Below are 14,684 nucleotides of genomic sequence, written 5' to 3' on the forward strand. Positions count from 1 at the left end.
TTGTGGTGAAAACAGTGTTGATAATGCAGGGATGTTTTCATTACTCTTAAGCAGTGCTTACAAAGAGAGGGCAGTTTCTGCTTCTCACACTGCCAATTAATGACAGCTACCAGCAGCTAAGTAATATCAAGTATTACTTGGCATACAGTACCTGAAAAACAATCTAAAGCACAGATACCATTATGATTATTAACTCATATGCACCCATTAAGCTGTGTGTGTTTAATATTAAACATTAATATTCTCACATGACCAGAGTACTGCATATGAGATAGTTTCCAAATTCTTGATAACACGTAATTAGTAGTTTTATCCTCGTGACCATGAAAATTAGGACCACTGCATTTGATTCATTCTGTTTGGAAGCAGAGCTGGGGAGAATATTCAGTTGCGACTGTCCAGACAGATTGGTGCTGAGAAAAATAAGAAAACTTCCAGTATATGTCTTTACAACGGTTTCACTTAATAAGGCACTAGCTGCATTGCATGGATAATTGCAGCCCATGGCCAATTCTGTAAAAGTAGCTTTGCTTCAAACTACTTTTATTTTACTTATTTCTAATGTATTTATTAATCTCTGTGTAACTCCCTTGTCAGGAATTCCAAAGGAGAGAGTAATGAGGTTGGAGAAAAGTATGCTCATACGGTAACATTTCATGAACAGCTTCCTGTAGGCCAGGATTACAATTTATACTTTTGTCTATTAAATACCTTGTGTTATAGACGCCTCTCTCTGACTGTGAGAGGTATTTGGCCGTGATCATTGTGGCACTTTTCCAACTTTGTACAAACACTGAAAGCAATCTTGCTGAAAGTAGACAGCTTAGTATGACTTGGTTATTAATTTTTAAGGAAGAGGTTCTGTGATCTGTGACAAGAGAGGTATTTTAACTGATGGGAGGAACTACCTACTAGTGATGCAACTATTTGAACCACTCAAAAATGTCTTTATCTGCTTTTAAATATATATTTATATATATATATATATACACACACACACACATGCATAAAAATTCCCAGAAGCAGAATGTTCTTTTCACAGCGTTCACAGCACACTCTACTGGCTGTTGTTGAAAGTTAATACCAAGCACGGACGACAGACTAAAAAGAAATAAAAATGTCTTTTCGACATAGCAGAAGCGCAGCCTGTGCAGGTAATCGCCGTGGGTAGTTAGGACTGGAACGGAGAGGCACTGGGGATGTGTTTTGAGGGCAGCAGGGAAGGGTTGGCAGGAAATTAATTTAGTTTAATGGCAGAGAGAGACCTTTGGGGGTGGGGGAGGAAGACTTCTTTCTGTGCTGTAAGGTCACACCGATTCGGTATGGAGGCCGGGAGCAAACATCTGTACCAACGTCTTCATTTCCGTTGCTTCAAGGACAGGGCAGGCGCTGCCCAACGGACAAGCGAGGACGACCGGCTCTTCGGCGCTAAGCTGGCTTTATAGGAAAGTGGCTTAGAGCCACATTTGCATGACAAAGCCATTTACGTGTAGCTCATCAATAAGGCAGGCTCCAGGCTCCATTTATTCTCCCTTTGCTCTTGCGCGTGGATCACGCGCACCCATGAAAGGTAGCGACGGGGATTTTGGTAAGGAAGCCCTCCGTGCCCCCGCCGAGCGCGGCTGCGAGCACAGCCACGGTACCGGTTAACGACCTTTTTCAGGGCAGGAAACGTGGGTGAAGCCGTTCCGGCGGGCCCCCCGCCGCGGGTGGAACTGGACCGACTTCCCCCGGAGCCGCCTTTCAGAGGCGGGGGGGGGTGGGGGGGTGGGGGGGGGGGTGCGGGCCTCCCCGCCGGAGCGGGGGGCTCCCGGCCGGCGGGCGTTGGCACATCCGCGGGGTCCACGCCACGCCGCGGGGTCCACGCCACGCCGCGGGACTTTGGCCGGGCCGCCGCGTGCCCGCCGTCGGGCGCGGACACGGCGCGCGGGCCGCGTTTCGGGGACAAAAGGGGTATTTGCTGGGTGACGCTGTTAAGGAATTCCTGCCGTAAGGGGCGGTGGTTTTGCTGCTTTTTTTTTTTTTTTTTTTTTTTTTTAAAAAAAAACGGGGTTGCTCAAGTCTGAAGCGGAGGTTGGTGCAGAAAGCGCTCGAAACGCGGCACACGCGGCCCAGCGCGGAAATCGCAGGGTCATCGGCTCCCCTCCCCCACCCCGCCCCGCCGAACTGAAATCCGGGGCCCCAGGCCCGCCGCCGGGCCCCCCCCCGACCCCCCCACATCCCCGTACCCCCCCCCCCCCGACCCCCGTGGCCGGGCGCCACGCAGGCCGCAGCCCCCGCCCCACCGGGCCCCGCGCGCCCCCTCCCCCCATCTTCCCCCCCCCCCCTCCCTGCCCCCCCCCCCCCCCCCCCCCACGCTTCCCGCCACCCCCCACGCGGCGGCGGGGCGGGGCCCGCCGTGGCGGTGCGGGGAGGCGAGGCGGCGGTTGCGCGCCTGCGCGGGGGGCCTCGCCCCTTTCGCCCCCTCCCCCGCCTCCCTCTCTGCGCAGGCGCAGTGCGGCGGCGGCTCGGCGAGGGGAAGGGCGAGTCGCCGCTGCCGGAGCGGGGGGGATCCGTGGGGCTCCGCCGCTCCGCCGCCATGGCGGGCGCGGTCGCGGCCCCGGCCCCGGCCCCGGCCGACGAAGAGGAAGAGGAGGCGGCTTCGATCGTGGCGGGCGACCGGCCGCCCCTCTCGGCGGCGCAGCTGGCGAGGATCGAGCGGAACCGGCAGCGGGCGCTGGCACTGCGGCAGGCGCGGCTGGCGGCCCGGCCCTACCCTGCCGCAGGTCGGATGGCGGCGGCGGACGGGCCCGGCTTCGCCGGTCCGGCTCCCCGCGCCCCTTTTTCTAATTTTTTGGGGGGGGGGGCGAGGGCGAGAAATAGGATGGGAAGGGCGGGGGTGTGGGGGGGGGGGTTCGGTGTTCGCCGCGCCGCCGTTGGGTGCGAGGCGGCGGGGGTGGCGGGGAGCGGGAGCGGGAAAGGCGGGGGGGGGGGGGAAGGAGGAGGGGGGGGGGGGGGAAAAGCCGCCGACGCCGCGGCGCGCGAGGGCCCCCCCCCCCCCTCCCCCCACGTGGGGGGATGGGGGGGGCCCTCGCGCGCGCGGCGCGGCCCCCCGCCTCGCGCCGCGGGGGCGCGCGCGCGCGCCCCCTGCCGGCGGCGGCTCCCGCCGTGGCGCTTAACGCGGCGTCTCGTTTGTCTTCTGCAGGCGGCGGGCGGGCGCGGGCCCCCCCCAAGGTCGTGGACACGGGAGGGGGCTTCTTCGCGAAGGAGGAAGACCTCTGCGCCACCGAGAAAATCGTGCATCCTCCCGGTAAAAAAAAAAAAAAAAAAAAAAAAAAAAAAAAAAAAACCCTACCTCCCTACCCCCCCCCACCCTCCAGGAAAAAAAAAAAAAAAAAATCAAAAAAAAACTGGGAGGGAGCCGTGCAGGAAAGAGGTGGCTGGGGCGCCGGGAGGAGGCGGTGCCGTGTGCGTGGAGCCGGCGGGGGAGGGCAGGAAGGCGCGGGGGCGACAGTGAGTCGGGCTGAGCGAGCAGGGCGGGTTGGGCGCCTTTTTTTTTTTTTTTTTTCCCGGGCTTTTTTTTCTCCCCCTTTCTTCTTCCTCCCCCCCTCCCCCCCTCCCTTTTTTTTTTTTTTTTTTTTTCTTTTTTTCTCTTCCTCCTCACGCGTCTTTCTGGATGTGTTCTATCTGGCGCATCTGGTTCTTTCAGCATTAAAGCGGCTACCGAATACGCGGTGATTAAAAATGAAGAATTTTAAGCCGCGGAAGTGGGACACAGTCAGTGCCCTTGGGTATGGCAGTTTTTTCCTTTCCCCGATAAACGTTATTTCCACTATTTCTTTCGGGAATTTGAATTTTAAGACCAAAATAAGTGTAAATCCGCGCATTTTCGTCGGTTCTGGGAATTTTTAGGTTGGTATCGTTCGTGCCAAGATGAGAGCACTGCTGCAGTGCCAGCTTTTATCGTTATAAAACGTACTGACGCCAACTTGCTGATCGTTTGGTGGAGGATTTCGACATATTGTCTTGTGATATTCTCCCTCCAAAAAGCAAATGGAGAAGTAAGGATCCCAAAATAGATTCACTTTCTTCTCTGGGATTGTCTTTGTCTTGCTTTGTTCTGCTCTGAATCAGCTGCAGGGCTGTTGGTGCAGTGTATCTCTTTGTTAGAAATCACCACCAGATTTCATTAAGAGTGTAAACAACTAGCAACCCTACTTCTTTTGAGGAGTTAATGTTTAACAATAAATTAAGTAGCTTTGGGATGCCTTCGCACTGGAGGTATTTTTGCTGTGTAATTCATAATGTCATTATCTTAATAAAATGTCTTTATGTTCGGGACTACTGCCTTAAATGATGAAATATGATGTAAGAGCATGACTATGTGAAGTACTGAGCATCCCACTGTCGCTAGTAGGACTGAATTGGCATAAAATGTCGTCTTTGCTAGATGGAATCTGCTATAAATGCAAACGCAATTAAAAATGTACGGTGCTGCATGTCAAGCATTAATCTTCTTTTTCAGGTATTGTTAATATTCTGCAGCATTACCTCACTTTCAGCTTGTGAAACTGTATAAAAATGTTATTTTTTCTGCTAGAACTACAATGTTACTGTTAAAGGAACATACCTTAGAACTGTGGTTACCTGAATCAGTGTTTCTTAGTGTCCCATGGAACGCAAACCAGATGACGATGACGCTGGAGGTGATCTACCCGGCGAGGATGCGGCCAGAAGTGATGGCTGGCACCGGGATGAGTCTGGGCTTGGAGCAGTGCTGAGAGGGCTTGGGGAGAGGATTGTAGTGGAGCTCCATCCCCATTCCACTCCTAGCAGCTCTCTGGCCATCCACCTCCATTTCTGCCCGCTGGAAAGGACAAGAGTCTTGCCAACTGCCCCAGGCCTCCATTGAGCTCATTTAGGGAGAGGCAGGTGTGGCTGAGCTAGGAAAAGAACTGGAGCAGAGCTGAGAGGACTATATGATGCCAGTGCTGCTCCTGTACTGCTTCCTGCTCTAGCCACCCTGTTGGAACTGCATCCCCTTCTCTCTGCTTCCTCCCATTCCTGCCTGCATGTCCTCTGTAAATGAGGACATACTTCTGAGGGCCAGGACAGAGGAAGCTGTAGGAGGGGATGTGAAGCGCTTTATGGGGAAATGTGGAGAGGGGTTTTTTGCCTTTTTTTTTTTTTTTTTTTTAAACAATGGCTAAGTCGAAACAAATGTGTTTGAATGTTGAAATCCAGTACTTAATAACAGTGAACCTTCCAGCAAGAACAGAAATATACCAGCAGAGATGGGATTGTATGATAATGGGTTTGAATTTGTACTGTGTCTTTCTGGAAAACTTAGAGCAGTGAAACTAGTCTGTAACAAATAACTATAAGAACTATAATGTAAATTTGAGTAAAATTGTCTGTAATACCAATACCAGGTGGTTGTTTTTAACATGGTAGTTCCTTAAAAAAAAAATTTTTTTTTCCATTAGCACCCGTACTAGCATTTGACTATCTCATCTGTGGAGACTGTGGCAAAGATTTCATGGACTCCTATCTTATGCAGCACTTTGATTGGGCAACATGTGATAATTGCAGGTATTACAAATAATTGGGAGAGGGAAGCTTTATGTAAAGATTGCTGGCTGTAATTCAGTTAATGACGATCATTCTGTTTCATTAAAAATGCTGTTAAGCAAAGAGACGTTTTTCAGAAACTTAATACTTACTGGAAAAGTAAATGGAAGTTGATGGATAAGGTCTGTGTTTTCCATTATGGAAGTGAAGACTAGCAACCTGTCTTAGGATCGAGGGACATGAGATTTTTATGTAACACTATGGAAACATGGTGTCTTGAGAGCAGTTAGTGTGTTTGTCAGCGTGGAATTAATGTCTGGTTGCAGACTAGAGATATTTGAATAAACGGAACACACCAGCATCTGCTTTCTGAAGTAGAGCAGGGATTAGGGGAGTATTTGCTGTCCTAGTGAGTTAACCCAAGTAAAGTTAGTACTTTGGTCAGCACGAGTGGGCTGGGAGCATGGCAGCCAAAGGGCAGAACCCCCACAGGAGGTTACTGTTGACCTGCAGGGTAAGCAGGAGTTTGACCTTGAGCAGAAGGCACTCTCTGCTTTTATCTTGATACAGAAAATGCTCCAAAAGCCATTGAGCTAACAAGGGCAATGAAACCAACTTGGAAGCAGCCAACTACCATGAGTGAATGGTAGTTTGAATGGGTGGGTGTGGGGGGAAGACTGCAGCTAGGAGTTTATTCTGAGAGCTTCCCTGCTTACTACAGGGAGTGGTCAGGAGTGTGCACATGGTGTAGGCAGTTCACAGTCACTGGAGAGAGAGTGCTGTCTCTGGAAGGTAAGGTGGGTGGAAAAAGGATGTTAAGGAGAGGGCACGGAGTGGTTTTTCTTCGACTTAAGTAGCTCTAGTAGCTGAATGTTAAGAGATTCCTCAGTGCAGTAGCTTTTTCTGTGAACTTTGAATTCTAGTAAAGCTACATTTACAGCAAGCAGTACTTCCTTGATGACCGTTGATAGCACTTAACTGTTTGGCAGATTGTTCCGGCTCAAGCAATTCAAGTTGTACTTCAGTCAGGATTGCGTAAATGTAATTTTTTTTCATTAACTCATAAGTGCTGGTGTGGTTACACAGTTTTTCATTGTCTGTTTGGTAAAAGACACAGTTTTTTAAGGTCTTTATTTTACGGTTCCTCTGCCTACTGTCTTGAATTTAGAAAGAAGTGCTCTGTGTTGCTAATCTGTTTCTGGGATCTAGAAGCATATGGAGTGTGTATATTCTCAGGTGATCTGACCTGTCTCACATTACACATTCTTTCTCTCGACCATGTGTCAGGCTTGTACTTTTGTCCTCTTGAATTGCATCTGGGTTAGGTGAATACCTAAAATTATTCATACTCCTTTTAAGTTTCAGTTACTCCCTCTTGTAAGAAAACAGAACAAAAGCCCTTCTAGAAGAGCAGGCTTCTCAGCCTGTGCTTGCTCAAATGGGAGAATTTTTAAACTTAATTTCAGTAAACCTGTCTTGGAGTTTAACTAGATTGTTGGAGTCTAGAGTTATTTGCATACATAAAAACTGAGAAGATCGAGGGCTACCTGTATTTCAGGAATGTTAGATGTGATGGGGACTTAGATGTTAATAACGTGGTTTTCAGGTGTAGGTTTCTCATAATTATTTTACATCTTCCAGAGATGCTGAAGATAAACATAAGCTTATAACAAGGACAGAAGCAAAAGAAGAGTTTCTTCTTAAAGACTGTGACTTAGACAAGAGGGAACCAGTGCTCAGATTCATTCTGAAGAAAAACCGTCATAATGCACAATGGGGTGACATGAAACTTTATTTAAAGCCACAGGTACAGAAACTTTTCATATTTCAGACCTGTTCTTACCTTTGTACAACTTCGGCAAACAAAACAGTGTCGCTTTGTTTTTTATTTCTGAGTTATTTTGTCAAAGCTAAGTATGTTATACATAGCTTGTGTATGTTTTCTGTATAGTTAAAATAAAGAGCCATGGCCCAAATTCATTAAAATGTCTGTGTTTGAGAGCATTTTAAAGATGTTCATGGACCACCACAACCTCAGTGGTTTGCACAATAAAGGTCACAAAGGGCATGGCCTTTCACTGCTATGCTAAAACACGTGGGGCAGCTGCTGCTGTGTGTGTGTCCCGTTGTAGCTGTGGCTTCGTGTTTGCAGCTCAGCCCTCAGAGGGAGCAGGAGAGGCCACTGTGTTTTCCACGGCTTTAGCATTTCTTGTTTGTTCCTTTTAAAGGAATGCTGCTGCTTTAGTGGAGTATGCACAAAGTTAGAGCTGGGCTTGGCTTTCCCCAGTAAGTAAAAATCAATGTTGCCAATACTAAAAAGCAGTGTTACCTCCTACTGTGAAAAGAATGCCATGTTTGCAGGTCAAGAGCAAAGAGAGCTGGGAGACAGAGAAGTTTGGGTTGGCTTGTGTGTGTGCAGGGAAAAAATTAGATTTGTGAGTTAGAATAGTTTTATTGTCTCAAGGAAAAAACCCACATTTATGTTTATCCTATAGGTAATAAAGCGTTCCCTTGAAGTCTGGGGTAGTGAAGAGTCATTGCAAGAAGCAAAGGAACTCCGCCGTGAGAGCAGAGAGAAGATGAAACAGAAGAAGTTTGATAAGAAAGTTAAAGGTAAAGTGTTAAACTTACATACTGCTGTACCTGAAGTAAAGTACAGTTCTGTTTGAATTTGTTTCTACATCTGATTAAAGTATTTAGAAAATCTTCAGTGTGGCAAAATGGAGGTTTTCAGGAGCCGTGTGGGTAAGCCCTGAGCAGTCTGGTCTGACCTCATAGCTGACTATTTTGGGCAGAGGGTTGGACTGGAGATCTGAGGTCCCTTCCAACCTGAATTACCTTCTTGTCCTATGGACATGATGTAAATGGCAGAATTCAATTATGATGGTTCATTGTGAGATTTTTTTTTTTTTTCTATTGCCCAGAATGTGCCATAGATTGTTCCTATTACTTTTCCTGACTTGTGGAGAACATGGCTTTTTGTGCCAGTAGTTTATAATTCTGTCATACATATGCCTTCAGGTGGAGTAACTGTAAATGAAGGTAGAAAATGCCTTTTCCCACTGTTCACAGTACTCCCAGCTGCTCTTTTCAGTGCTCGTTATCCTTGTTTTTTCCTGATAAATTAGTATTTAGGAGAGTAGAAGTCCTAAGAGTTCTGGGTAGAACTGAGAAATACTTCCAGCAGAGACATGCTAGGAATTTTAAAAAAGACCACATTTGTTTCTTCAAGAGCTGAGACTTACCATGATGTCTGTGCTGCCCATGGCATCTGTGCTTCAGTTTGGGACAGCACTCGGGAGGCAGAAAGCTCAAGCTTGGCTGTACTGGTATTGTCTGGAGGAGGCAGAAAAGGAGACTGAGCAAGTAACGCCTGCCTTGACCATTGTTGTTCAGTGCACAGGAGGAGTGGCAGCAGACTGTAGCCGGGATGCCAGAGTTCAGTGCAAGTACAGGCCTTAACATGACAAAGTTTGCAGCCTGGATGGTTTGGCTCAAAATGTGACTACATTTTGCTGTTCGGTATGCTTGCCACCCACTTGCAACATCCGGATAATATCTTGGGCTCGGCTGCCAGCCTGTGCTCTCTTGAAAACCTGCTGACTTCACTGCGGCTGCTGCAGAGGCAGCTCACATTATTGGGCATAAAGCTTAGAGAATGCCAAGTCATTTGGGAGGCTTACTGTGACCTGAATGAAAAGTACTTTTTCTTGGTCACGTAAAACAATGAGGTGTTTTATAAAACTTTTCCTCTGCATTCCACCTATCCCTTTTGGATACTTTTGAATGGCTTCATGTAAAATGGCAGCGGGCAACACGTATTTAGTCCAGATGGAAAATCTTCTCCTGTGAGATCTCATGTCAGTGTAGTTCTTACCCTTCAAAATATGCAAACAAGGTGAAGATTGCAAGGCAAGTTGAAGCTTGTTCTTGAAGTAGCAGATTCTCACCCAAAATTTATGGAAGACAGGCAACAAGCAGATTGTTGTCTGTAGTCCTCAGAATGGTGGTTAGCCTGAGTTTTATTAACCATTATTTAAGATGTATTAAAATGTTAAAATATTCTTATATTTCTCATCAGAAATGCACCGTGCTGTGAGGAGTAGTTTGTGGAAGAAAAAACCTAGTTTCCATGAACATGAGTATGGACCAGAAGAAAACATTGATGAAGATACATATAAAAAGACGTGTACTGTATGTGGCCATGAATTAACTTATGAGAAGATGTAGTGTTAATATTTTTTCTATTTAATTATGTTTTGAATTGTATTTTATATTAAATAAATGCTAATTATGAACAAGCTGTTGCCAAATTTTTGAAGGGGGATGTTCCTCAGTTGTAAGAAGACCTGTACAGAACAATCAGCTTTGTCTTTTAAGCTAGATCTTGGGGTAGAACATAGCACATTTTTAACAGTTGAATAAATTGGTACCTCGTAGGCCAAAAGATAAGCTGGTATCATTATACTTCATATGCTGATGAAATTAAGGTGAATTTCCTGCTTGTCTGCTTCCATTAGAGGAGGAAGGCTCTCTTGTCTGGTTTCCAGTTACTGGTCGTGGGCATGCAGAGGGTGACTATCTGATAAAGCACCTCTTCTGCTGGTAGGAGGCCATGTCAGGCACGTTCTCCTGCTTGGGTTTGCAGAATCGGCTCCATTAAAGGAGAACTCTAGTGGAAGGAAAGCTGCATGATCCTGGGGAGGTTCTACGAAATGTATCCTCTATTGCTTTTGTTTCAAGTAAAATTTCGTCAGAAATTTGTAAATGAAAAGGGTACCTACTTGGGGAGGGAGAAGAAAGAGCATTCCAAGGCACACCTAAATGATCCTTGATTTCAGTACAGGGGGGGTTTAAGTTCAAATTTAAAATCTTTGGTTCTTAGAGCTGTTGTGGAATGCTTGTGAAAATGGCTGAAGAAACATGCTCTAGGCAGCAGCTCTGTGTTCTCCGTTGTGAATGGGGTAGGCTGGGCCACAGTGGCTGTGCAGGACTGGAATGTTACAGGAGAGGTGTCGGGTGGGCGTGTGATGGCTCCACTCACAGGTTTTCACATCTCCCATGCTCTGGTGGGGTCTGCTGCCTCAGTGACCTGCCAGCCCACCGAGCACAGGGCTGGGGCCCTGTGAGGCTGAGGGGGTCGGCACGTGGGCTTGGCTGGAGGGTGGGAGGCAGGTCCTGGCAGAGCTTTTGAAGGTGCTCTTCCACGTCATTGGTCCCATGACCCAGCGTGGTCTCGGGCCCCAAAATGCCTCTGGAGGGCAGGTGGGTGGCATGAGCTGGCTGCTGCATCACTTGCCTGTGGGCAGGCTGCCGCAGCCACTGCTCAGCACTGCCGGCCCAACCCCTGCCCAGCCTCCTGCAGGTGGCAAGAGAGAGGGAGAATTTCCACACGGGCACCCTTGGGGCACCCAGCAGCACGTGGGATTGCCTCGCTCAGCTGCGCAGGTGGGGGAAGCACGTTCCCTCAGCCAAGAGCACGAGGAGGTGAACGTCTTGTGTGTCAGTCAGGAGCAGCAACAGCGCAGGGGAAACAACTGCTCCAGGCCTGACGGCACTAAACACCAGCGTAACCCTGCTTTGCTTCAGTGGCCCCCCCCCCAGAACAGGTACGACAAACACTCCCAGCAGCAATCTGCTTCACCTTCATTTATTTTCACTTGTGCATTTTTTTCCAACCACACCACATTTCTACAGCATCTTTAGACTATCCCCCACCTCGTGCTTCAGTGGTTCAAAGTTACTCCAATTAGCTGCTGGTATCACTATGCAAGCATCTCATTCTCCTTCCTGCAGATCCAGTCAAGTCACATGTATGCCACTGGACTTGTGGACTTACAAAGAGGGGGAGGTGTCCAGCAGCCTCAAGAAATGTAATCAGAGCCCACACTCACCATGGAAGAAGTCAAATCAATTTTGAAAGACATTGTTACTTGGTTTTAAGTCATATGATTACACTCAGGCATTTGCAACTGGATCCCCAGCACCCCTGTTTGTCAAGGCTCAGAGGAAGTTACACGTCTGCAAGTTTTAACTGCATTATTGGTTTTACAGAAGTCACATTTATAGTCAGACCCTTACCCTTGGCTAATATCAGAACTCTGATACTGATCTGAGCCAGTGGAAACACTATTAAACCCCAATTAAAACCTCTACAGTATTAAACATTTCTTAAAAAAAAAAAAGCCCACCAACTATTTGATTACTCAAGAGCATGAGCAGAAAAAGATTTGAATCAGAAGTCTGCATGACTGAGAAAACCCTTACATAAAGCAAATTTACAAGTAACAGTATACCCTGAAAGAATGGAGGAATCTGTCAAATCTGAAAGGTTAAGCAGAGAAAGCAGAAGTAAGAGATCTAAGTCTATGAGTATACATCTGATTGCTACAGGCCACACACGCAAACTTGGGTCAAAGTAGAAAGTTCCATTTCTTACCCTCCTTGTTTGCTCAGGAGGTCAATTGGTCATGGTACAGGTGAAATGCATTACTAGGTATAAGTGAAAAAATGATTTGTAACAGGAACAAAATAACTCAAAGCTCGTAACTTTCTAAGCTTAAATTGAATAGCACTGGGTAAGAAATTCTTTAAAAATTCACCTGCAAAATGAAGAGTCCATAAATGGCTTGGAAATACACTGCACACTGACAGACCTGAGCACCTAATGCAGTGTCTTTGCTATTCATCACTGCTTACTGTAATACAGACCACTCTGGTTTGGCGTTTATGTACGTAACGTTATTTGCATAACTGAAAACTAAGGCTACTCTATCTTCAAGTTGTGTTTTCCTAGCCGAAGTTTCCCATGAGATATCAATTTAGCATAAAAATGCTTCCTGAAGACATGGGAGCCACATGCTGTTGTCACATTTTAAAGCAAGGGAAGGGCAGCAGCCGCAGCCACCACAAAGCAGTTGTTACTACGCAGGGCACTTGGTTCATCAGCCGTCACCACCAGGAAGATTTCTGGCACCACTGCAGGCCTGCAGGTCCAGCCCAGCACAAGCCTGGCGACCCAGCTAGTTACGGGCTGAAATAAAGGAACAAGCTGAACACTGCCCTGCCCTCTCCCCTGGCATCTGAGGCGGGAGTTCCCAACACCCGGTAAGGCTTGCAATACAGAAGTCAAAAGTTTATTCCGCTCCAACCCTTGCTCACTGGCTCTATTTAGCAGTGAAGGCTGCTGCCAGGAGCAGCTCATGATTCCCCAACCATACTGCAAAAGGGATTGCATTTTTCAGCTGTCCATGAAGTTCCTCTACTGATTGTTTATAGCTACTGTAATAAGACACTAGACAATACATCTAAAGCTGTAGTACAACCATGTTCTTTCAAACTCTGAATATCTAACTGGCTTGGTAATAAACAAATTCATATGCTCTATACTATGAAAGCTTAACTCGAGCATTTCACATGCCCAAAGTTAAGATACTTTCACTATGCCACACTAGAGAACTTCACCACACTGCTGAGAAGGTGCATTCCCTTTCATACTCACAAAACACTATGAACGATTTTGGGGTAGGGTGTTTTTTATTTTTTTGGGGGGGGGGGGGGGGGGGGGAGGGTTGGTATTTTTTTTTGGTTGGTTGGTTGCTTTTTTTTTGGTGCTTTTTTTTGTGGTTTTTTGTTTTGATTTTTGGGGGCGCAGTGTGCGTGGTAATTTTTATCTTTGTATAAACAAGAGGGGAGAAACAAAAATACTATAACAAAGTCAAAAGTAAACCAAATTAAAAGACAACAAGAATAATTAATACATTACTCCAAATCTATCCCCTTTCAGTCATATCTTGTAAGGCTTATGATGCTTACACAGTTTGCTGTTGGTTAGAGTACTGTACTAATTCATATAGAAGCAATGAAAGCCAGTTTTAGTCAAAAATTTCCATCCCCATGTTAAGTTTTCCCACTAAAAAACCCACAAACATTTAAATTCATTTAAGTCCTCCAGACAAGACTCTGCCCATGAATAATCCTCAGGCCTGCAGAGCACAGAACTGCTGAAACACAGCCAGTATGTGGTGGTCCAGTTCAGCTGTAAACAGGAGGTTCTCTAGGGTCACCATGTACTGCTGGATTATCTGGTGATGCTGGCAGATAAAAAACAAAAACAGAATGCAAACCTTTATTGTTTTCATTTACCTTTATATAAGAACAGGCAAAGAAGTCGAGACCTGTAAGAATCACAGGTCAAACGCTTTCATCAAAATTGTTAGGCACATCTCATTTCCACAATACAACACCCACTGACAAGAAAAGCATAACACAGAGCCACCACTGACTGCAAGAAGAAAGCATGTGCTGAAATCCTGACTTGAGAGGCACTGTGCTCCCTGTAGCTCTTCACTCCTGGACCCTGAATAGTGTGCAGGACACCATACCACTACAGAGATATCCTAGGAGAATCATGGTATTTGCTTTCCTCTGAAGCTGCATCTACCATCAGGGAAGGGTTCAGCCCAGGGGAGAATTATACTACTCCCATTCTTCAACATATCTTCTGCTTGCACAGGTATAATTTCGTATTACTACCACTTTTATCCAGCCACCTGTGCCTGTTACCTGATTTAATACAGAGCCAAGAATTCAAAAATTATTTTAAATAGATGTTTACACATCTTATGAAAAGGAATTCTGCAACATTTTAATCCTCTTATTTAAAAGATAGCTAGTTTAGTATTGTTGTTCATTCACAACTTTGCTCTCACTATAAACACACAGTTAAGAGGAGCTCAGTGAAATTCATAACCACATCTTGGTACCTTTTTGCAGCATGCTCACAGTGTGAAAATTAATCAAGGATCAGTCACTCCACCAGCCTGTGGCAGAGATGTGGCCAGAACCAGTTATGACCTAATCTCACACTAGCCTTTGGAGAAGATGTGCTGCTGCCATCTACTGCTACTTTCATGGAGTGCTCACTTATTCAGCCACAAAGCTTGACTATCCAGCATGCCTCTGCCCACAGCCTTCCAAATTGAGAAATTAAATTTACCTGCAGGAAGATCTGCTGCAACCTCTCTATACAGCTCTTGTACCAAGGTGTAAATACATCAATTCCACCAGTCTCACAGCGCACTAAGTGCTCAGTTAACAACATAATGAAACGCTGCAGGAGAAGAAAAAAACAA

At 46.5% G+C, this 14,684-nt stretch overlaps 2 protein-coding genes across 2 annotated transcripts in view; one reads left to right on the plus strand and one right to left on the minus strand.

The window, feature by feature from the left end:
- Positions 1-1,395: 1,395 nt before the first annotated feature.
- XPA (XPA, DNA damage recognition and repair factor) lies at positions 1,396-9,851 on the plus strand. The gene is made up of 7 exons (XM_042787898.1): positions 1,396-1,588; positions 2,490-2,765; positions 3,185-3,289; positions 5,466-5,571; positions 7,192-7,357; positions 8,046-8,163; positions 9,632-9,851. Exons 1-7 carry the CDS (start codon positions 1,471-1,473, stop codon positions 9,778-9,780), a joined length of 1,038 nt encoding a protein of 345 aa, XP_042643832.1. The 5' UTR covers positions 1,396-1,470; the 3' UTR covers positions 9,781-9,851.
- A 1,333-nt stretch (positions 9,852-11,184) lies between these two features.
- The window catches only part of NCBP1 (nuclear cap binding protein subunit 1), a 31,712-nt gene continuing 28,212 nt past the window's right edge, over positions 11,185-14,684 (minus strand). Inside the window, exons 22-23 of the mRNA XM_042787794.1 lie at positions 14,549-14,662; positions 11,185-13,643 (exon numbers count right to left, since the gene is read on the minus strand). Coding sequence (XP_042643728.1) covers positions 13,530-13,643; positions 14,549-14,662 — 228 coding nt within the window. The 3' untranslated portion in view covers positions 11,185-13,529. The remainder of the gene's footprint in view (positions 13,644-14,548; positions 14,663-14,684) is intronic.

This window comes from Tyto alba, unplaced genomic scaffold (assembly GCF_018691265.1).
Source record: "Tyto alba isolate M040663 unplaced genomic scaffold, T.alba_DEE_v4.0 Super-Scaffold_13, whole genome shotgun sequence".
Classification (NCBI taxonomy): Eukaryota; Metazoa; Chordata; class Aves; order Strigiformes; family Tytonidae; genus Tyto; species Tyto alba.